The 24,294-nt window shown below is 42.5% G+C and overlaps 1 protein-coding gene across 1 annotated transcript in view; it reads left to right on the top strand.

The window, feature by feature from the left end:
- Window positions 1-1,262: 1,262 nt before the first annotated feature.
- LOC139374730 (neuronal membrane glycoprotein M6-a) overlaps window positions 1,263-24,294 on the top strand; it is an 82,094-nt gene continuing 59,062 nt past the window's right edge. Inside the window, exon 1 of the mRNA XM_071115848.1 lies at window positions 1,263-1,459. Coding sequence (XP_070971949.1) covers window positions 1,456-1,459 — 4 coding nt within the window. The 5' untranslated portion in view covers window positions 1,263-1,455. The remainder of the gene's footprint in view (window positions 1,460-24,294) is intronic.

Genomic DNA, 24,294 nt, shown 5'->3' with positions numbered 1-24,294 from the left:
GACACCCTGTAGTGACGCTGTGATTAGGAGTCCCATAGGGCGGCGCACAATTGGCCCAGCGTCGTCCGGGTTTGGCCGGTATAGGCCCTCATTGTAAATAAACTTAACTGACTTGCCTAGTTAAATAAAGGTTAAACAAATTTAAAATTACATTAAACATTTTGTTTCAAATTTCGACCTTACCAACCACACGAACAATCAGCAGACTATGTTTATTCAACATTCATGACAGACAAGGGAGTTTTAGTTTTTTATTCTATGTAGCCTAAATGTGTGTGGCTATTCCAAACCGTCAATGGAAAGCTTCACCACATTCGGGACAAGCCTAGTCCTAGTCTGATTAATCAGGCTGTAATACACAAATATTTGGTATACAGCCTGAGACATCAGGGCTGTGTGCTTAAATTGTGTAAAAGTTCCTTACAAGCCAGAATGTTGAATACAATTACATTTAAACTTACTCTACTGGTTGTCTGTGAGGTTTCACCTGCTGCTCGAAAATGGAGACAAAATAGAGTAGTGTTATTACTCCAACTTTCAGTAGCTGGTTTGTACTTCCGGTTTTTATTTTCAGTACTGATACAATTTGCAAACAAACACTTGCACAATATATCCGGGCCTAACCAAACAGCAGACCAAATGGCGAACACGGAAACATCCTTCGGTTGAACACATCACCTGCAATGAGTCAAGATATTTAATGTACAAACGATGGAACCTACCAGCGCTGGAAAAAGTCAAACAAACACTTTCAACTGCCCAAAGGACCAATAGCATGTACAACGTGTAAAGTAACCTCAAATATCAATTCATTCAACATTCTCTCTCTCCCTTGCAGAGACTATTACAGCGGCTCTCCGAAGAGAATATTACGGTAACTTTTTTCACACTGATATCATGGAGTAACCATGGTAACAGCGGATGTTTAAGCAAGCGGAGGCCTACCTCCTACCTGTTTATAACGCAATAGGCTACAACCCAAGCTAGGATAGCCCAAGTATTTTATTGATTTATTGACCATCTAAATTCACAACTTTGTGGTGTCTAATGTAAAAATATAGGGTTTAATCGACTTTTGAACTGTAGGCATATTCAATAATCACAGTTTGAATTGATGACTTGAACTTAGCGTAGCCATACATGCAGACAACCCATGCTCTGTGTGCTTTTTCTTTGTTAAAATGACCCAAGGATTTAACTGTGGACAAGACCACACAATACTGTACTTTTGTCCGTTTTCTTTACTCATTAATTCGGTCGGACAAAACACCATTGATTCCTCCGGATTTCTCCCTCTAGAACTCGGCGCTTGCCAGTTCACCCGCTCGACTGATTACTGTTACGTCTGTGCATTGCGATCCACATTGGACTGGACTGCTGTATCTCGAAAGTTGCTACTGGGGTCTACAACCTGATCACTTTATTCACCATCACAGTGAAGAGAAATAGCTTGAGATGGGTAAGTGAAATACAATTGTTTTCTTCTTGTTAATGATTTATTGGCGACTTGTTGATGCTACTTCGGAACAAGGATAACGGAACGTGGGTTTGGGTGCTGCGGTGATTGACACTTTCTGACACTGGATGAAAGATGTTACAACAGAGCGTTTGAATTGCTGATTCGGGAAACTGTTTAGAAAATTGTTAAAATCATATTGCTCATGCATACATTTTAGAAAGAGGAATGCAATGTTCCCGCATGTGGAATAAAGTTTTTTTCACGATCTATTAAATAAACGTCAACATGTTTAGAACCAAATGCTGGGGAGGGATGGGTAAGTAGCCTTTATCAATCAGAGTAAGAATTTGATTTGATACAAGCACCAGATTCTTTGTCTTGTGGGAGCCTTCTGTAACCGTATCTATTGAGTTGCCTTGGATAAGAATGGATGGCTTGAACTCCGTAGCTTTCCTGGGAAAGGAATGTGTGCACTGTGCATGGAAGGGATGTAATTAAAGTGCTTTCAATTGAGTTGCGTAGCCAGACGCCTTCAACTGAGTGATGAAATGGTATTGAACACACACACACACACACACACACACACACACACACACACACACACACACACACACACACACACACACACACACACACACACACACACACACACACACACACACACACACACTGTCCCCCCACACACACACAATTTCCTCAAAACATGTTGTTTTATTACCATGCCCTTTTATTTACCATGCTGCTAATATGCTGTTAAGTAGTCCAGTATGAAGCTCATAATCACATCATGCTGCTTGTCTGTTTGCTAGATATGAGGAAGTGACAGAAGCTACGGTGAGATGTTTAATGCAATTACAACTCACCAGGCACTAGATTTACAGCTACAATCTGGGACTTGGTTCAATGGTATATTCATTATTTTTCCAGACACATCCCTCAGCTGTAGAGCAAAACAAGTGGCAGGGCTGCCATTTTACTGAAACACTGCTTTTACGACTGCTCATAATGCCTGGATACATTTTATACTGGTTTATACCACTGTTGTGTGAATGTCTAACGATGCACAGTACAATTGAAAACAAAGCAATGTACAGTATATCAAGAGCTTTGCCTCTTTTTCAATTGAACGTGAAAAGGTAACGCAAATGAAAGGTAATCATAAAGAATAGACTTCAAAGTACAGCTTCTTCATTTTGTCAGATTCTCCATTGTTCCAATGATGTCAACCCAATGTTTAATTTCCCCTCTGAAGGACAGGGCTGGCTGCTATTTTCTGTGTCTCTGTCTCTGTCTCTGTCTCTGTCTCAGTATCTCTCTCTCTCTCTCTCTCTCTCTCTCTCTCTCTCTCTCTCCCTGTCTCTCTCTCTCTCTCCCTGTCTCTCTCTCTCTCTGTCTCTCTGTCTCTGTCTCTCTCTCTCTCTCTCTCTCTGTCTCTCTCTCTGTCTCTCTCTCTCTGTCTCTCTCTTTCTCTGTGTCTCTCTCTGTGTCTCTCTCTCTCTCTGTGTCTCTCTCTCTCTGTGTCTCTCTCTGCCATGTCAATTTGCTACCGGTGGAACACAAACAGATGTGAGGGAAGGAAAGAACAGAACAGCTGCCAGGAAAAACTCATCTTGAATGAGGGGAAGTGGCCTTGAGCCTCACCTGGCCCCTTGAGGAGAGTGTTTGTCACAGGTTCAAAGTCGTTTCTAATTGGTTTGTCTTTGTAGGCCTTGGTCAAAGGTGCTCATTAACCTAGAGAATGAAGGAAAGAAACCATCTGGATTATGTCATCTGTTGTTGTCTATGGCTGCCTTTCATTGTTTGGAGTGTTTATAACCCAAGCAGCACATTTCCCATGGTGTATTATGTCTGATGAAATCTCATAGAGAACAGACGGACGGACGGACGGACGGACGTGCGGGCGGGCGGGCGGAAGGATGGACGGACGGACGGACGGACGGACGGACGGACGGACGGACGGACGGACAGACAGACAGACAGACAGACAGACAGACAGACAGACAGACAGACAGACAGACAGACATTGTTACTGTGTAACGACCATTCGTTCTTTCAGTCATTCTTTTTTGCATCATCCCTCCATTATGCATCCAGCAAGTCACATGAGTGCTAAATGGTGGTATTATGCGGTTGTTCTGTGCCCCCTCCAAGCATTCTCCTCTTTCTGTGGGGCCTTTTGATAATCTTCACAAGCGTTGCAGTGTTTGTGGAACAATTTCACTTCATGTCCTTTGACTCCCTGCTCCAGCTGAGAACCGGGAGGATTTGCTAATGTGAATAGCTCTGTCTGTCTGTCTGTCTGTCTGTCTGTCTGTCTGTCTGTCTGTCTGTCTGTCTGTCTGTCTGTTGCATTCCAGGCTTTTCTGGGTCTGACCCCACGGGTTGGACACAGACACGGAGACACAGACACGGAGACAGACACTGACAGAGAAACAGACATATGCACGGCTACACTCACACATGCACACTCCTGGGGTCTCTAGGCGGGAACTCTTGCCGCTTTGCAGCCTTAGATCAAGTGTCATCAGATGGCATGAGAGTAGGAGGCCCACTAACAGACCCCATCCCGCCATGCCAATAACATGTCTGCCTATCTCATTCCATCTGGCCAATAAGTCACCAATATGCCAATATGCTCAAACGCCCATGACGCAGCTGTTCAGCCTCTACGTTAGTGAAACATTAGTCAGATGTTGTACGGACGTTACTGTCTGAAGAGTATGCAGTGACAGAGATTTGGACACTAATGTTGCATACACTGAATTAGAATACAATTGCAGAGTTGAGTGATTTTTCTATTCTACCTGAACCTGAGAAGTTTATCCGCTCCCTTATACCCTCAGCGAGGACAGATTACCCAGTGTGTGTGTGTGTGTGTGTGTGTGTGTGTGTGGCATGCACACACTACTGTGGAGGAGAATGATTTATTATGATACAACAGCACTGTCAGCATTAGGCTGTATGGAATTGCAATTATTGGCAGAGACCCCAGGCTAGAATCCCCCATTGTTCCACACTACTATCTCCTTAATCAAAGTTCTGTGTGTGTGTGTGCGCGTGTGTGTGTGTGTGCGTGTGTGCGCGCGTGTGTGTGTGTGCGTGTGTGTGTGCGTGCGTGTGTGTAAGTGTGTGCGTGTGTGTGTGTGTGTGTGCTTGCGTGCATGTGTGTGTGTTTGAAGAGAGGTCATTTTACCTTCCTGTATGGAATGACCAAAGCTCAAATCTCAATAACAGGCCCATCTCGGCGCCAGCTTCCGTGTTTCACTTCTTTCTCATCCTCCCGTCGGACTCCATGGTGTTGGGTTTCCAAGCAGCAGTAAATAGTGAGCAAGCACTTGTATGTCTTGGGGGGAGTGAGTCATTGAGCCACCCACCTACCCCTGCTCTCCTGTTCTGTGTCTCTGCTTTCGATTTGGATGGAGTTACGGTTTGTGAACTGTTCCTAGATCAGATTTGGCCAGAGAGAGAGTCTGAAATACAAAGCTCCCTTCCACCACCACTAACTCACTTCTCCAGATGCTCTGAGACACTGAACCAGTGAGAAGTCTCCTCTCTAAGTCACAGGGACTATCTAGTAGTGTATACCCCCCTAGCAAGGTCTGACTGTCTGCTTCCTACTCTCCTTAGATGACCCTTTCCATCATAGGTTCATATTCTGACCAATTGTCTGTCACTTCTCTCTTTCTCTATTAAAGACCTTTCTGCTGTTGAATCCCTAATAGGCCAAATCAAATCAATGTGTTTTGGTCACGTACACAGTTTGGCAGATGTTATAGCGGGTGCAGCGAAATGCTCAAGTTACTAGCTCCTAACCACGCAGTAGTATGTCAAACAATTATCTACACAAAACGTTACCAAATAGCCAGTGTGTGATCCAACGTTTTTCCCTGGTGAGGCTTTAGCAGAAAGTAGGCTCTCCTCCAACCGACCAGGGGCAAGAGGGGTTTGATTTAAAGTCCAGACCCTCTTGTTCTCTGTCTTTGAGTCACATGGTCCTTTATCGTTGTTGGCGCCACTGTCTTGGTGCTATTACATGGTGAGCTAGGCTGCTCTCTGTTCCTGTTTATTCCCTCAGGTGTTACTGTAAAAGAGGAACACATTGTGTTGTTCATATCTGTAGTGCAGCAGTGTACTGTAGTGAACACCCAGTTGTACACTTGTTGAGTGCCCTTGAGTGTAGCAGACCAGCTAAGTGTGTTGAGTACAGTAGCTATGTCCTGCCACCAAAAGTGTTGTGGCTCTAGCAAGTGCATTTCACTGTTGCCAAGGCTCTCAGAACTCTGTGTCCAAACTCAATCCCCTCTGGAATGGAATTCAGTTCCCTTATGACACAATTGCCCTTTGACCTCCCGCATTCACCACACATTGGGTACTTAAAGAAGAAGAAGAAAGCATCTCTGCAGGAGAATGTGTGCTGAGCTGGGACGGGCTGGCATTAGATGTAGACCGGGTCAGACAGACAGGGGGAGAGGAGGGAGGTAAACTGCATTAAAGTTCAGGCGGGCTATGGGGAAAACTTTATGGTCTCTGTCTTGTACATTTCAACAGCCTCAGACCACATTTTTGTGTGTATTGTGCAAAGTTACAATACACACACACACACACACACACACACACACACACACACACACACACACACACACACACACACACACACACACACACACACACACACACACACACACACACACACACACACACACACACACACACACACTATGTAGGGGCTTGAGTTGCTCTTTAGATCTGTTAGTCTACTGTAATGAAAGAGGTACCGTGATCCAAGGTTTAGACAGCCTTGTCCGTTCTCATCCCTTCAATATTACATGAAGGAAGGGGACACATACTGTGTGTATTTAACCCAAATAAGACATGAAGTCCTCATACGTGGTGTGCTGGAAAATGGGATGGAAACTGTTGTTATGAGTTAGAATTTCTTCCCCATATATCACAATACATTAAGTACTATGTGTAAAACGTAAAAAAATTCTGAGAAGGTAGTGTTTTGTTGTCAGATTAACTGCGTGTCTCTTTCTGAGCGAAGACATAGACAGTAAAACACACAAATGACGCTAATCCTTCTTTTACAGACTTACAGTGCCTTGCAAAAGTATTCGGCCCCCTTGAACTTTGCGACCTTTTGCCACATTTCAGGCTTCAAACATAAAGATATAAAACTGTATTTTTTTGTGATGAATCAACAACAAGTGGGACACAATCATGAAGTGGAACGACATTTATTGGATATTTCAAACTTTTTTAACAAATCAAAAACTGAAAAATTGGGCGTGCAAAATTATTCAGCCCCCTTAAGTTAATACTTTGTAGCGCCACCTTTTGCTGCGATTACAGCTGTAAGTCGCTTGGGGTATGTCTCTATCAGTTTTGCACATCGAGAGACTGACATTTTTTCCCATTCCTCCTTGCAAAACAGCTCGAGCTCAGTGAGGTTGGATGGAGAGCATTTGTGAACAGCAGTTTTCAGTTCTTTCCACAGATTCTCGATTGGATTCAGGTCTGGACTTTGACTTGGCCATTCTAACACCTGGATATGTTTATTTTTGAACCATTCCATTGTAGATTTTGCTTTATGTTTTGGATCATTGTCTTGTTGGAAGACAAATCTCCGTCCCAGTCTCAGGTCTTTTGCAGACTCCATCAGGTTTTCTTCCAGAATGGTCCTGTATTTGGCTCCATCCATCTTCCCATCAATTTTAACCATCTTCCCTGTCCCTGCTGAAGAAAAGCAGGCCCAAACCATGATGCTGCCACCACCATGTTTGACAGTGGGCATGGTGTGTTGAGGGTGATGAGCTGTGTTGCTTTTACGCCAAACATAACGTTTTGCATTGTTGCCAAAAAGTTCAATTTTGGTTTCAACTGACCAGAGCACCTTCTTCCACATGTTTGGTGTGTCTCCCAGGTGGCTTGTGGCAAACTTTAAACGACACTTTTTATGGATATCTTTAAGAAATGGCTTTCTTCTTGCCACTCTTCCATAAAGGCCAGATTTGTGCAATATACGACTGATTGTTGTCCTATGGACAGAGTCTCCCACCTCAGCTGTAGATCTCTGCAGTTCATCCAGAGTGATCATGGGCCTCTTGGCTGCATCTCTGATCAGTCTTCTCCTTGTATGAGCTGAAAGTTTAGAGGGACGGCCAGGTCTTGGTAGATTTGCAGTGGTCTGATACTCCTTCCATTTCAATATTATCGCTTGCACAGTGCTCCTTGGGATGTTTAAAGCTTGGGAAATCTTTTTGTATCCAAATCCGGCTTTAAACTTCTTCACAACAGTATCTCGGACCTGCCTGGTGTGTTCCTTGTTCTTCATGATGCTCTCTGCGCTTTTGACGGACCTCTGAGACTATCACAGTGCAGGTGCATTTATACGGAGACTTGATTACACACAGGTGGATTATATTTATCATCATTAGTCATTTAGGTCAACATTGGATCATTCAGAGATCCTCACTGAACTTCTGGAGAGAGTTTGCTGCACTGAAAGTAAAGGGGCTGAATAATTTTGCACGCCCAATTTTTCCGTTTTTGATTTGTTAAAAAAGTTTGAAATATCCAATAAATGTCGTTCCACTTCATGATTGTTGTTGATTCTTCACAAAAAAATACAGTTTTATATCTTTCTGTTTGAAGCCTGAAATGTGGCAAAAGGTCGCAAAGTTCAAGGGGGCCGAATACTTTCGCAAGGCACTGTATGTCCTGTCAAATAAGAATTGGGCAGGAAATGTATTCTTCTTCTTCTTCATGCAGGGCATGCTCAGTGTGTTCCTCGGCAGGTTACCATAGTCCTAACACGGAGATGTGCCTGTTTGAGCGTTTCAGAAGTGTAGAAGTCAGGTAGATTCTAACAGGTGTTTTGTGCGTATTTTTCTTCACCGGCAGACAATGCATTTCTACCAGAGTGCGTTGCCATGGTTACCGAGTAATACCAAGCCGGGAGTCTGCGATCAGCTAATTCCTTTAGTCCTTTTCTTCCTCCTTCTGTTCACCACCATCTAATGACTTGGCAAAGCAGTGTGTGTGTGTGTGTGTGTGTGTGTGTGTGTGCACATGACATCCTCATGAGGACATTCACAGTGGTCATTATTCATGTCAGAGCTTCCACTAAAGGCACAGTAAGAGTATTCCCATGTCACTGAGGCATCGTGGCTATAGGAGAGGAGAGGAGAGGAGAGGAAAAGAGAGGAGAGGAAAAGAGAGGAGAGGAGAGGAGAGGAAAAGAGAGGAGAGGAGAGGAAAAGAGAGAAGAGGAGAGGAAAAGAGAGGAGAGGAGAGAAGAGGAAAAGAGAGGAGAGGAAAAGAGAGGAGAGGAAAAGAGAGGAGAGGAGAGGAAAAGAGAGGAGAGGAGAGGAGAGGAGAGGAGAGGAAAAGAGAGGAGAGGAAAAGAGAGGAGAGGAGAGAAGAGGAAAAGAGAGGAGAGGAAAAGAGAGGAGAGGAGAGGAAAAGAGAGGAGAGGAAAAGAGAGGAGAGGAGAGGAAAAGAGAGGAGAGGAGAGGAGAGGAAAGGAAAAGAGAGGAGAGGAAAAGAGAGGAGAGGAGTAGAGTAGAGAGGAGAGGATTCCCTCACTGATATAGCCCTGCCCATTCCCCACTCTCTGTCCTCTCCTCCTATAATATCGCAGTATAACTGTTATCCAGGTCATGGGTGGGGCAGACCGTCAAGTCAACCACAGCCTGCAGCCATAGCGCTCTAATACACATACTACACAAAACACCACCCTTCTCGGATACACACAATCTCCCAACACAGCCCAAACGTCATTTAATATAATCTTATTGAATGTCCCTGAGACTAGAAATGCCAAAGTGACGACCTTGTATGTGCATCACACATGAGAAGCTTTCTGGAGCATTGCCTGTATGTATGTCCCAGTCCCAAATGGCACCCTATTCCATTTATAGGGCACTTCTTTTAACCAGGGCCCATAGGGCACTATATAGGGAATAGTATAGGGAATAGTGTGCAATTTGGGCCTGGGTCATAGCCATGACATCGGACTGTGATATGAGCTCCCGTCCCTCCCGTCCCTCTTCCGCCGCCATCCCTCCATCCTCCATCTTCGTTGTTTCACTCCCCTGTCACTCCATCCTACTTCTTCGTTGTTTCACTCCGCCATCCCTCCATCCTCCATCTTTGCTGTTTCACTCCTTCATCCCTCCATCCTCCTTCTTCGTTGTTTCACTCCTTCATCCCTCCATCCTCCATCTTCGCTGTTTCACTCTTTCTTCCTCTTCCTCTTCCTCTCATCTCATCTCGTAGCTGTTGTAGTGCCAGGCTCAGGTACTGTATTAAACCCAGACACAGACAATACATATTTAGACATTGGGCTTGCTTCAATCGAAGCAGGTAGCATCTTTTATTGTGGTGTGAAAATACAGGACAACAATCTCAACGTAATACATCACATTACTTCAACATGCTAATTCACATAGCGAAAATGACATTCACTCCACAGAAACCCCAGTCTCTGGTTTCAATACAGTAGAGTCATAAATATACATCTTTCCCTCTCGTGGTACATATGCTCACCTAGTCACTCATCAGCTCCCTTTCTGTCTCTGAAAGCATTAGTGCCTCTCTCACCACCTTGATGGCTTCCTCTTAGCAGCTATATTTTCATACACATGCACACACGCACACACACACACACACACACACACACACACACACACACACACACACACACACACGCACACACACACACACACACACACTCTACTCTGTCGTTGTGGAAATTGGCCCTTATGTGTTTGAAGCGGGATAATGTCCCCGAGACACATTTCCATCCATTTCCAACACAATAACTTTTAGAACTGCAGGAGGGCCAAACTGCCTGTGCTACTCGAGGTGTTTCAGTTACTGACCAGCACACAGTCACCTTAGGCTGTTGAAGAGTTCCACCAACTTGAGGTCAGAGTTGACCTTCTAAAAGGTTAGCTCATTTCCATTATATAGAGATTTGAAGGAAATTAACAGCAGAAGAGGTAGCGCTTAGCCTATGTGTCTGGTACATCGGATGCTGAGAGCAAACAGTCACGTGCCGTTGCCTCGGCGATACCAGACCTACAGCGGCCTAGCGATGATGGAGCTGTTACTGAGCAGCTTGGTTTCAAAACAACCCAGATGTTGCTGGCTCACACCTGACGTCACCGCGCTCCACTCTCTTCAGCGTCACAAGGCAAACATTACTTTGCATAAAAGATGCATGGCCATTTCTCCCAACTCCCCTGATAAGGGGTTTAAAATTAAAATTTAAATGGGTAATTATGCTTTAAAGGCACAATCCTGAGGTTAATCAGAGCAGAATCAGGTTCAGGGGAGAAACAGCTTTCAGTAGATACATCATCTAAAGTGGATTGCCGACTGTAGGCTTAAAATAATAGGATAGGTCAGGTGAGACTGAATGATTGATAGGGTCTGTGTAGATATCAATATTGTTTGTGGTTGGTGTTATTACATTATCATAACACGCTTCATTTATTGATTTAATATATTTATGTATTGAAATATTTATTTATGTTGGTCACAGCTATAGTGGGAGGGAGAATCACCCTCTGGATGAGTAATACATGTTTTACACACACACACACACACACACACACACACACACACACACACACACACACACACACACACACACACACACACACACACACACACACACACACACACACACACACACACACACACACACACACACACACACACAATGCTGTACATATCCCTATAGATGTCCTTTTCAACAGGGCCGTTTAGAAGGCAAGGATGCTACTCAGTCTTTTGACAGTGTAAAGAGAATGGGAACAGGGAGGTGAAGAGAGGAGGGTTAAATATTTGTGAATTAAGAAAACAAGTGAATTCATTTTGAATCCTGTTTTCGGAGAGCCATTTGAAACACCAAGGGAATCCTTGGGCACCGCGATGCGTGCATGCTCTGACTGGTCGGGGGAAATAGCACAATGAGGGGGAGATGGCGCGAGGGAGAGGAGGAGAGGAGAAGGAGTGAGAGAGAGAGGAGATACAGAGAAAAAGAGTGGGGGAGAGGAGAAGGAGGGCACTAGAGGAGAAGTGTCTGTCGACTGTCTCTGGCCTGATTTTTTTTCTTCTACTTTTGTGCAGTCGTCTTTAAAGATGTAATGGAATTATTCCCGGACCCGGAATAAGGGATGATAAGATATCTTTTAAGTACTGTACGATGGACAATGAGTTATAGCAGCCAAGAGAATGCCATCAGACATTATCAAAATCATATTACCAGACTCATGTTGTCAATGGCACTTAATGGCAGACTGAGTTTAATTCACCCGTGGGAAGATTGCATTATGTTATACTGACTGCAAGATAAATAGATTACTCCTCTTTGACTTTACTGCAAAATCCAGTTTGGTATTGATAGTAGTTTATTACGTCTTTACTAACCCAATGGTGGACAACTTGTGGGTCAGAATGAGTTCAATTTCTCCAAATGCCACTGAGAATATGATGAGATATGAGAGGTGAGTTTGGCTATCTAGAAATCGCCTTTGCGTTGGTGTGACAATTTATGACGCCTGCACACAGCACAGGAGAGCGATCATCCTCTTCAAGACATCCCGTTTTTCTTTCACAATTCCCGTGGACAGTTCCTCGTTTCATGGAGTGCCCGGTGGAAGTCACTGAAAGATAGAGGTTATTCACTTCTCAAACCAGGAAGTGGATCTCACGGTCACCGTGGAGGCCGTCGTGGAGGCCGTTTTTTCTACCTCTCTTTCTATGCTTCTTTGAAACACCAGTTGTCCTCTCTTCTTTCAATGCTGTTTTGAAGCCAGTTGGCGGTTGGTCTGACGTTCAGCTATTCTACTGTACTGAGAAAGATCTGCAAGACCCTGGAAGCACTGGTATACACACGCACGCACGTGTAAACACACACACACCACACACCACACACACACACACACACACACACACACACACACACACACACACACACACACACACACACACACTTTTAATACATAGGCTACATTGATCTCTTAGCCAGGGTTCACACAAAAAAGATCTCGGAGCCCGTACAGTATTCACCGTGCTCTAACAGCATATCGTCACGATTACTAAAGACGCGACTGCAGAGCCTAACTCTCTACGGCCGCCTTAAAACCGATTCCTGTCCAGCTCCTTCTCACGTCCTACTCAAACCGTGATGTAACCACTGTAGCCTTTGTCACTGTTAATAATGGTGTGATGACTGACTATTGCAAAATGCGATTCTAGATTCGAGCAGGCACTTTTATCCAGAGTGACTTACAGCAGTGAGTGAATACGTTTTTGTACTTGTTCCCATGCTGGTCCCCCGTGGGACCCACAACCCTGGCGTTGCAAGAACCATGCTCTCCCAACTGAGCCGCACGGGGCCATATAAAAACAGAATTAAATATATTCCATTTAGCAGACGCTTTTATCCAAAGCGACTGACAGTCATGCGTGCATCCGTTTTTATGCATGGGTGGCCCCGGGAACCGAGCCCACAACCCTGCCGGCGTGCTCCTCCACCTGAGCCCCACTTGACTCTGTAACACTGTGACACATTATATGACAGCACTGTATGATCAACAACCATCACTAATTATGAACCTACAGTATAACCTTCAGATGGGAACATCCATGTGGTAGAACTAACTACAGGGGGACACCTCGTAGGGCAGCCACTGCTCAGCAGCCTGGTTGACTGTCACACCAGTGGAACAGGTAAGAGACTGAGGGAACGTTATAACAGTGTTCAGTGTGTTGACTGATTGATTGACTGATGACATTTGTTGTCATTCTTTTCACAGCGAGACTCCAGTCTACCCGTTGTAAGATATCGTTCACTGAAGTCGTCTCTCTTTACTCCGCACATTATGAAGCCCTTTAGGGGAGACTGCCTGGGCATGGTAATTTGTCTCACTATTGGCTAACGTCACTGACTGACAGACAGTAGACAGTTAGTAAATAGTAATCTCACCTACCTACAACTTGGCTTCACAAGCACAATCCCCACTGCTGTAATCTCTTGTAGACAGACCACGTAGACACAAACGGTACAGTCGATCTGTCATGATACATCGGGATGGTGAGATAACAAATCAAATCAAATCCAATTTATTTATATAGCCCTTCGTACATCAGCTGATATCTCAAAGTGCTGTACAGAAACCCAGCCTAAAACCCCAAACAGCAAGCAATGCAGGTGTAGAAGCACAAGCTGCATTAGTCCCAGTACTTTGGACAATTCACCATTTTGTAGGTGTTTGGAACTTCGGAAGGGGAGGGGACATTCGGCCTGTAACTTGCAGAGAGAGAGAGGGTGGAGCTCTTCGTTCCGGTTCCGCTCCTTTCTTCTCATAACACGTATGGACCCAGAATTTATTTGAGCATCTGACTAATTATGCAATACTTTAGTAAAAAGGAAGCAGCGAGCAAAAGCCCTATCACCCCCTCCGTCACTGAGTGAAGCAACACATCACGAGTAGCACACACACACACACACACACACACACACACACACACACACACACACACACGCACACACACACACACACACACACACACACACACACACACACACACACACACGTCAATCAGCTGTCTCATCCTCTTCTACATCGTCTGCTGACAAAAATAACAGCTCATCTTCTCATCACGTCGGTCACTAGACAGGGATCTTATGTAACACATGACTTGGATGTTTCATCTTCCTCTATATTATTCACTATCAGCCGTGTACACACACATACACACACGCGCACACACACGCAAAAACACACACACACACACACGCACACACACACACGCACACACACGCAAAAACACACACGCACACACACACACACACACGCAAAAACACATAATGCACGCACACACGCAAAAACACACACACATGCACACACACACACACACGCACGTCGATGATATTGGTAATCATTACCGTTACTTGAGAGCGCCTCCCTCCTCATTGAGTGCAGAATTCAGTCTGGTTTAACCAGGCTATCTTGCACACACCAAGCCAGGCTGATTAGTATCCAAGGTAGATTCAGCCGGTGCACAATCCATTGTATGTAGGTCACACAAGTATACAGTATATTAGAGAAGAGGAGAATTCCCCCATCCGTCCTCCTTTTCTTTAGGCTAGTGCCGATGGGAATACCCAATTCATAGTGGGTGTGAGATACACTTATATATACAGTAGATGAGGGATGCTATTTAAATGCAAATTCCATGTTTTAATTATTTTGTTTGGGTTAGCATTTATAGTTATTAATTGGGTTGTTTGTGTTAATTCACTTAAACAAATAAGCTATTTGTAGTACCTGTTATACACATACTGTACATATCCATTTATGTAAGGGTATACATACTGTACATATGCATTTATGTAAGGGTATACATACTGTACATATCCATTTATGTCAGGGTATACATACTGTACTTATGCATTTATGTCAGGGTATACATACTGTACATATCCATTTATGTCAGGGTATACATACTGTACTTATCCATTTATGTAAGGGTATACATACTGTACTTATCCATTTATGTAAGGGTATACATACTGTACTTATCCATTTATGTATGGGTTTACATACTGTACATATCCATTTATGTATGGGTATACATACGGTACGATAACCCTGCTACTGCAGAGGAGGCTGGAATGGAATGCATTTTATGGTAGCAAGCAAATCAAACATATGGAAACCAGATGTTTGACTCCGTTCCATTGACACCATTCCAGCCATGACAATGAGCCTGTCTTCCTATAGCTCCTCCCACCAGCCTCCTATGTGCTACTGTGAAGACTCCGTAGGAGACAATGTCCACTACCTTTGGCGTCATTCATGCTATCATGTGACATGGCTTTGTCTTGTCTGTGAATAAATCAGTGACTTTGCCCTCACAGACATATTCATTTCACTGCATGTACTGTAGTCAGATATATGTGGCGGCTCGAGCTGAAAAGTACAACCCGGCACCACTGGAGAAATCTTTCATCTGCCATCTTGAAAGTGAAATGATGGTTCTTTGAAGAACAGCCCTCTGACTTACTTCTCTGTTAAATAACAAGTCGTGATACTTCTGACTAAAATTCTAACTGAAAATCGTAGAAAATATGCCTTGTTTATTCATTCGGTGATTCATTCGGTTTCTTATGTTCACAAATGGTTTTGAAGCATCGCCATGATTTTCATCATATCAACCAAAGAGTGTTTTAATATGTAAACATACACACTTTTTTGCTTGTGAATAGCTTGCAGATTTGTGTTAATAGCTTCCTCTCTCATGTGAACTAGCAACATTCACGTTGTTCATTCGGTTTGCTGAAATGTCCAGGACGTTCAAAATAAAATGAAGATAGAAATGGAATGTCTAGAGCTGACTTGATTAGGTACATTGCATTCTGTTCTACGTAGACAGTCATTCCTGTTCTACACACAATATATTTTTATCGGAACACTCCTAAACATTTCACCCCCCTGAACAGGCCCCATATGTTGTGAGCCTGTGTTTCCCCACACAAACACATACACAGAATCTAAATGTCTGTCTCTCTGAGCCTGTGTTTTCTGTAGGGTGCTAGCTCTAGTCTGTGCACCACTCGAGCACTCCAGCCTCTCTATAATGGATAGGCTACGCAGGTCGGCAGTCCCGATTCTGTCACTTCAACACTCCTCTGCTCCCAGAAATCCGTTTGAGCAATGAACCGCCTCTGCTAGGGGAATCCTATGGGGGCTTTGGGTTCTCTTTCTCTCTCTCTCTCTCTCTCTCTCTCTCTCTCTCTCTCTCTCTCTCTCTCTTTGCATGTGGAGGGGAGAGTGCTTAGACGAAGACACGATTCTCTATGAAATGTTTAGATATATGGACTCTTGAATATGTCAGACAGAAAGAGAGACGTGTTTTTTATAGCCTGTAATAGATTCAGAAGCTGCCTCAGTCTGGAAAGAGACGGCGTGTTTGAAGTGGTGTGTCTAGGAGATAGGAAGTCGGTAGCAGAGCAAGCAGAGAGATATGCCCACAACAACCATCACACCACCTGGTTGCTTTCAGGATCAATAAAAAACATCCAAATATACTTGCACTGTTGTGAGACTAGGCTATTTAAAGTGCTGGCTGATTTTGTTAGTCAAATAATGTGGTCATTGACAATATGGTAGATTACTGTCAGTTTCGGATTTTGCCTCAACTTAGATCTCAGTATTGAGTATCAGAAGAGCAGAATATACTGTAGACACGCACACACACACACACACACACACACACACACACACACACACACACACACACACACACACACACACACACACACACACACACATACACCATCTGTTTGATTCCTAGAGTTGGCGGCTGTTGGGAAAATTATTTAATGATAACAAGGAGGCATACTGTCTAATCTCCTTATACCACCTATCAGCTGCTGACTTACATACTCACAACTACTAGTCCTAAAGTACATAGTAACATACATACTCACAACTATTAGTCCTAAAGTACATAGTAACATACATACTCACAACTATTAGTCCTAAAGTACATAGTAACATACATACTCACAACTATTAGTCCTAAAGTACAAAGTAACATACATACTCACAACTATTAGTCCTCAAGTACATAGTAACATACAGTGCCTTGCGAAAGTATTCGGCCCCCTTGAACTTTGCGACCTTATGCCACATTTCAGGCTTCAAACATAAAGATATAAAACTGTATTTTTTTTGTGAAGAATCAACAACAAGTGGGACACAATCATGAAGTGGAACGACATTTATTGGATATTTCAAACTTTTTTAACAAATCAAAAACTGAAAAATTGGGCGTGCAAAATTATTCAGCCCCCTTAAGTTAATACTTTGTAGCGCCACCTTTTGCTGCGATTACAGCTGTAAGTCGCTTGGGGTATGTCTCTATCAGTTTTGCACATCGAGAGACTGACATTTTTTCCCATTCCTCCTTGCAAAACAGCTCGAGCTCAGTGAGGTTGGATGGAGAGCATTTGTGAACAGCAGTTTTCAGTTCTTTCCACAGATTCTCGATTGGATTCAGGTCTGGACTTTGACTTGGCCATTCTAACACCTGGATATGTTTATTTTTGAACCATTCCATTGTAGATTTTGCTTTATGTTTTGGATCATTGTCTTGTTGGAAGACAAATCTCCGTCCCAGTCTCAGGTCTTTTGCAGACTCCATCATGTTTTCTTCCAGAATGGTCCTGTATTTGGCTCCATCCATCTTCCCATCAATTTTAACCATTTTCCCTGTCCCTGCTGAAGAAAAGCAGGCCCAAACCATGATGCTGCCACCACCATGTTTGACAGTGGGGATGGTGTGTTCAAAGTGATGAGCTGTGTTACTTTTATGCCAAACACAACGTTTTGCATTGTTGCCAAAAAGTTCAATTTTGGTTTCATCTGACCAGAGCACCTTCTTCCACATGTTTGGTGTGTCTCCCAGGTGGCTTGTGGCAAACTTTAAACGACACTTTTTATGGATATCTTTAAGAAATGGCTTTCTTCTTGCCACTCTTCCATAAAGGCCAGATTTGTGCAATATACGACTGATTGTTGTCCTATGGACAGAGTCTCCCACCTCAGCTGTAGATCTCTGCAGTTCATCCAGAGTGATCATGGGCCTCTTGGCTGCATCTCTGATCAGTCTTCTCCTTGTATGAGCTGAAAGTTTAGAGGGACGGCCAGGTCTTGGTAGATTTGCAGTGGTCTGATACTCCTTCCATTTCAAAATTATCGCTTGCACAGTGCTCCTTGGGATGTTTAAAGCTTGGGAAATCTTTTTGTATCCAAATCCGGCTTTAAACTTCTTCACAACAGTATCTCGGACCTGCCTGGTGTGTTCCTTGTTCTTCATGATGCTCTCTGCGCTTTTAACGGACCTCTGAGACTATCACAGTGCAGGTGCATTTATACGGAGACTTGATTACACACAGGTGGATTGAATTTATCATCATTAGTCATTTAGGTCAACATTGGATCATTCAGAGATCCTCACTGAACTTCTGGAGAGAGTTTGCTGCACTGAAAGTAAAGGGGCTGAATAATTTTGCACGCCCAATTTTTCCGTTTTTGATTTGTTAAAAAAGTTTGAAATATCCAATAAATGTCGTTCCACTTCATGATTGTGTCCCACTTGTTGTTGATTCTTCACAAAAAAAATACAGTTTTATATCTTTATGTTTGAAGCCTGAAATGTGGCAAAAGGTCGCAAAGTTCAAGGGGGCCGAATACTTTCGCAAGGCACTGTACATACTCACAAATACTAGTCCTAAAATACATAGTAATATACATACTCACAACTATTAGTCCTAAAGTGCATAGTAATATACATACTCACAACTACTAGTCCTAAAGTACATAGTAACATACATACTCACAACTATTAGTCCTAAAGTACATAGTAACATACATACTCACAACTATTAGTCCTAAAGTGCATAGTAATATACATACTCACAACTATTAGTCCTAAAGTACATAGTAACATACATACTCACAACTATTAGTCCTAAATTGCATAGTAATATACATACTCACAACTACTAGTCCTAAAGTGCATAGTAATATACATACTCACAACTACTAGTCCTAAAGTACATAGTAACATACATACTCACAACTATTAATCCTGAAATACATAGTAACATACATACTCACAACTATTCATCCTAAAGTACATAGTAACATACATACTCACAACTATTAATCCTGAAATACATAGTAACATACATACTCACAACTATTAGTCCTAAAGTACATAGTAACATACATACTCACAACTATTAGTCCTAAAGTGCATAGTAATATACATACTCACAACTATTAGTCCTAAAGTACATAGTAACATACATACTCACAACTATTAGTCCTAAATTGCATAGTAATATACATACTCACAACTACTAGTCCTAAAGTGCATAGTAATATACATACTCACAACTACTAGTCCTAAAGTACATAGTAACATACATACTCACAACTATTAATCCTGAAATACATAGTAACATACATACTCACAACTATTCATCCTAAAGTACATAGTAACATACATACTCACAACTATTAATCCTGAAATACATAGTAACATACATACTCACAACTATTAATCCTGAAATACATAGTAACATACATACTCACAACTATTCAACTGTACATAGAAGTCTTCCACCCATGTTAGAGCCAATACAGTCTCTGCATAGTACTGTTTGTCAACCTTCTACAGCCCTCATTTAAAACCACAATGATGCTGCTATTTAATAACCTAGGTCCTAGAGGTAAGCAATGTTTAATAATGTACAATTAACCAAATGATGAATTCATAATTCATCTGTATGGCATGTATTCAGAATGATGACCTGACATTTTCTAGGCTATCGTTCCAGTAATGTGTCTCTTGAGAAAATTACAACTTGCATAGTAGAGAAGATTTGATTGTGTTGTCGTTGGAACATTGTCTTGTTTTACCAGTGATATAGAAGCAGTAGTGAGTGTGTGTGTGCGGGCCTACGTCCAGGCCTGTGGTATGAGTCATCCATCCTGGCCCTAGATTCTCAGAAACTCAACCTCTCTGCCATTCTAGCCAATTACAGCCCGTCTCTCAGGTTGTCATGGTGCGGCTCTCCATTGTCTGATTAGTATGTGTGAGAAACAAACCTGTAGCTGAGATTACAGACATTAATAGCATAGTAATGGCCAGATAAGTGGCTGGTTCATAGCATAATTAGCAAAGGGAAAAAACTGAAACGTCTGCACTGTGAGTGTCACAAAAAACAAAAAAACGGTTTTAATCTGTCGTTGTTCATTGGCGCAGTTGAACTTACATTCCTGTCACTTGAATTCTACACAGAAGCACATGGCTTACTTCCAGTATCTGTAGTATCTGAATCAATGTGTTTCAATATCTTTCTTCTATCTCTTATACATCTAGACTATCTGCCTTCTACGTCTAGACGATCTGATTCAGTCCTGAGATCTTCTATCAGCCGTCAGCCCAAGCCCAACCGTGTCTGATTCCGCATCCACTCCATATTCCTATCTCCAGTGTCTTTCGTCAACGTGAGCTCTACACTCCCCTCGGACCATCCTCCCTCCTCCTCTGCCCAGATAAACTCTGCTCTGGCACCAGGGGACTTTATCTCCGTCGCCTCGTCCCGACCTGGGCGCGAACCAGGGACGCTCTGCACACCTCAACAGTCACCCGCGAAGCATCGTTACCCATCGCTCCACAAAAGCCGCGGCCCTTGCAGCGCAAGGGGAACGACTACTTCAAGGTCTCAGAGCGAGTGACGTCACCGATTGAAACGCCACAAGCGCGCACCACTGCTAACTAGCTAGCCATTTCACATCGGCTACACTTGCACACACTTATTATCAGCTGCGCTGCTTTTCTCTGGGGTCTGCGGCTCAATCTCATTTTGTCATTCCGTGGTCCCTTGCATTCTATCTCCTCTCTTCCTTCTCAATTGTATTGGAGGACTTTCTTCCCCAAAGCATTTTTGAGAAGGCGGCGAGGAGAGACGATGCAAGGAAAGAATTGAGACTGAAATGAGAAAGAGTCGTCTTCGCTCCAATCTAGTAGCCACGAAAGGGCCTCGCTTCTATAGCTGCTACATTGTTAATGACCTCGCTGACTGCAGCCAGTCATTTTCATCTCGGGCGGCGGCCGCCACGTCACATCTCACCGCCGTCGCCAGGCGCGCGGCTCGTGCTGTCGTTGCTGCTGCGTGCAGAGCGACGCGCGCCGTGGTTACCGCTTACCGCTGCCTCCGTTCAGTTCCTGCAGCCAGAGCAGAGTTGTGCTCAGGTCTCCCACTTGTCTTTACGTGGACGTGCCACTGCTGCTGACAGCATAGACAATGAACAGGATCAGATTCACACAGCAGTTAACGACGGCTATGGTTTATTTCATCTGTGTGTGTTTTAATAATGAACTTGAGTCATCATTTGTATTTTCATCATTTGTATCATCATGTGCTGTCGCCTTCAACGTGTTTCTTTGTTACCATTCTAATGTCATCATTTAACGCCAATTGCTAATGTTGATTGATTGAGAAAGCATTGATTTGGCTGCAAGTCTTATCTTCAACCAGAGCAATTGTGTGTGTGTGTGTGTGTGTGTTGGTCAGAACAGTGTGACTGATTAGTGCTGTTTCCAGCCCTGATTGTACTCTCCAACCATAACCAATCATTGCCTCATACAGACAGTAGCCCTCAGTAGTACTGGCTGGGGTGCTGGGGAACCGAGCAGAGTGGAGATACACAACTCAAATCGATCTAGGTGTAACCAGTGATCGATTGTTTTCATTTAACCTTGATACAGGTTTGTCTCATTGAGATACAATCTCTTTTGCAAGAAGGACCTGTCTGATGACTGAACTTCTCTGAGACTAAAGCCTTTAGTGCAGAGGGTTAACATAGTCTTCTGGGGCATCGGGTTCAAACACAATTACTTCCCTGCTTCCCTCACCAACCCTGTAACCCTATAGGGACCGTGTCCTGAGGCGCTATGAGAACCTGTCCCAGAGCTTTAAGACCAGCTACATAAGACAACAACCCCTAGGAAACTTTGTCATTCTGTTCTCTTTGTGTATATGATCTCCCCTGTAAAACCCCTAAAGCAGCCCCTATACTGTAAATCAGTCACTCTATAAATGACGGAGATTGGTGTGTGTGTGTGTGTGTGTGTGTGTGTGTGTGTGTGTGTGTGTGTGTGTGTGTGTGTGTGTGTGTATGTGTGTGTGTGTGTGTGTGTGTGTGTGTGTGTGCGGGGTGAGCGTGCGTGTTAGGGCTGGGAATTGCCGAGGACCTCACCATACAGCATTATCACGATATTTAGGTGCTGATATGTATTACGATTCTCACCATTCTATATGTATTGTGATTCTCACCATTCTATATGTGTTGTGATTCTCACCATTCTATATGTATTGTGATTCTCATCATTCTATATGTATTGTGATTCTCATCATTCTATAGGTATTGTGATTCTCACCATTCTATATGTATTGTGATTCTCATCATTCTATAGGTATTGTGATTCTCACCATTCTATATGTATTGTGATTCTCACCATTCTATATGTATTGTGATTCTCACCATTCTATATGTATTGTGATTCTCACCATTCTATATGTATTTTGATTCTCACCATTCTATGTGTATTGTGATTCTCACCATTCTATATGTACTGTGATTCTCACCATTCTATATGTGTTGTGATTCTCACCATTCTATATGTATTGTGATTCTCATCATTCTATAGGTATTGTGATTCTCACCATTCTATATGTATTGTGATTCTCACCATTCTATATGTATTGTGATTCTCACCATTCTATATGTATTTTGATTCTCACCATTCTATGTGTATTGTGATTCTCACCATTCTATATGTACTGTGATTCTCACCATTCTATATGTGTTGTGATTCTCACCATTCTATATGTATTGTGATTCTCACCATTCTATATGTATTGTGATTCTCACCATTCTATATGTATTGTGATTCTCACCATTCTATATGTATTTTGATTCTCATCATTATATAGGTATTGTAATTCTCACCATTCTATATGTATTGTGATTCTCACCATTCTATATGTAATGTGATTCTCACCATTCTATATGTATTGTGATTCTCACCATTCTATATGTACTGTGATTCTCACCATTTTATATGTACTGTGATTCTCATCATTCTATATGTACTGTGATTCTCATCATTCTATATGTACTGTGATTCTCACCATTCTATATGTATTGTGATTCTCATCATTCTATATGTATTGTGATTCTCACCATTCTATATGTACTGTGATTCTCACCATTCCATATGTATTGTGATTCTCACCATTCTATATGTATTGTGATTCTCACCATTCTATATGTACTGTGATTCTCACCATTCTATATGTATTGTGATTCTCATCATTCTATATGTATTGTGATTCTCACCATTCTATATGTACTGTGATTCTCACCATTCCATATGTATTGTGATTCTCACCATTCTATATGTATTGTGATTCTCATCATTCTATATGTATTGTGATTCTCACCATTCTATATGTATTGTGATTCTCACCATTCTATATGTATTGTGATTCTCACCATTCTATATGTACTGTGATTCTCACCATTCTATATGTATTGTGATTCTCACCATTCTATATGTATTGTGATTCTCACCATTCTATATGTACTGTGATTCTCACCATTCTATATGTACTGTGATTCTCATCATTCTATATGTACTGTGATTCTCACCATTCTATATGTACTGTGATTCTCACCATTCTATATGTACTGTGATTCTCACCATTCTATATGTATTGTGATTCTCACCATTCTATAGGTATTGTGATTCTCACCATTCTATATGTACTGTGATTCTCACCATTCTATAGGTACTGTGATTCTCATCATTCTATATATATTGTGATTCTCACCATTCTATATGTACTGTGATTCTCACCATTCTATATGTACTGTGATTCTCACCATTCTATATGTACTGTGATTCTCACCATTCTATATATATTGTGATTCTCACCATTCTATATGTACTGTGATTCTCACCATTCTATATGTACTATGATTCTCACCATTCTATAGGTACTGTGATTCTCATCATTCTATATATATTGTGATTCTCACCATTCTATATGTACTGTGATTCTCACCATTCTATATGTACTGTGATTCTCATCATTCTATATGTACTGTGATTCTCATCATTCTATATGTACTGTGATTCTCATCATTCTATATGTACTGTGATTCTCACCA

This window comes from Oncorhynchus clarkii, chromosome 19 (genome assembly GCF_045791955.1).
Source record: "Oncorhynchus clarkii lewisi isolate Uvic-CL-2024 chromosome 19, UVic_Ocla_1.0, whole genome shotgun sequence".
NCBI lineage: Eukaryota > Metazoa > Chordata > Actinopteri > Salmoniformes > Salmonidae > Oncorhynchus > Oncorhynchus clarkii.
Note: the sequence above shows the minus strand (reverse complement) of the source record. Positions and strands in the feature narration are given on the sequence as shown.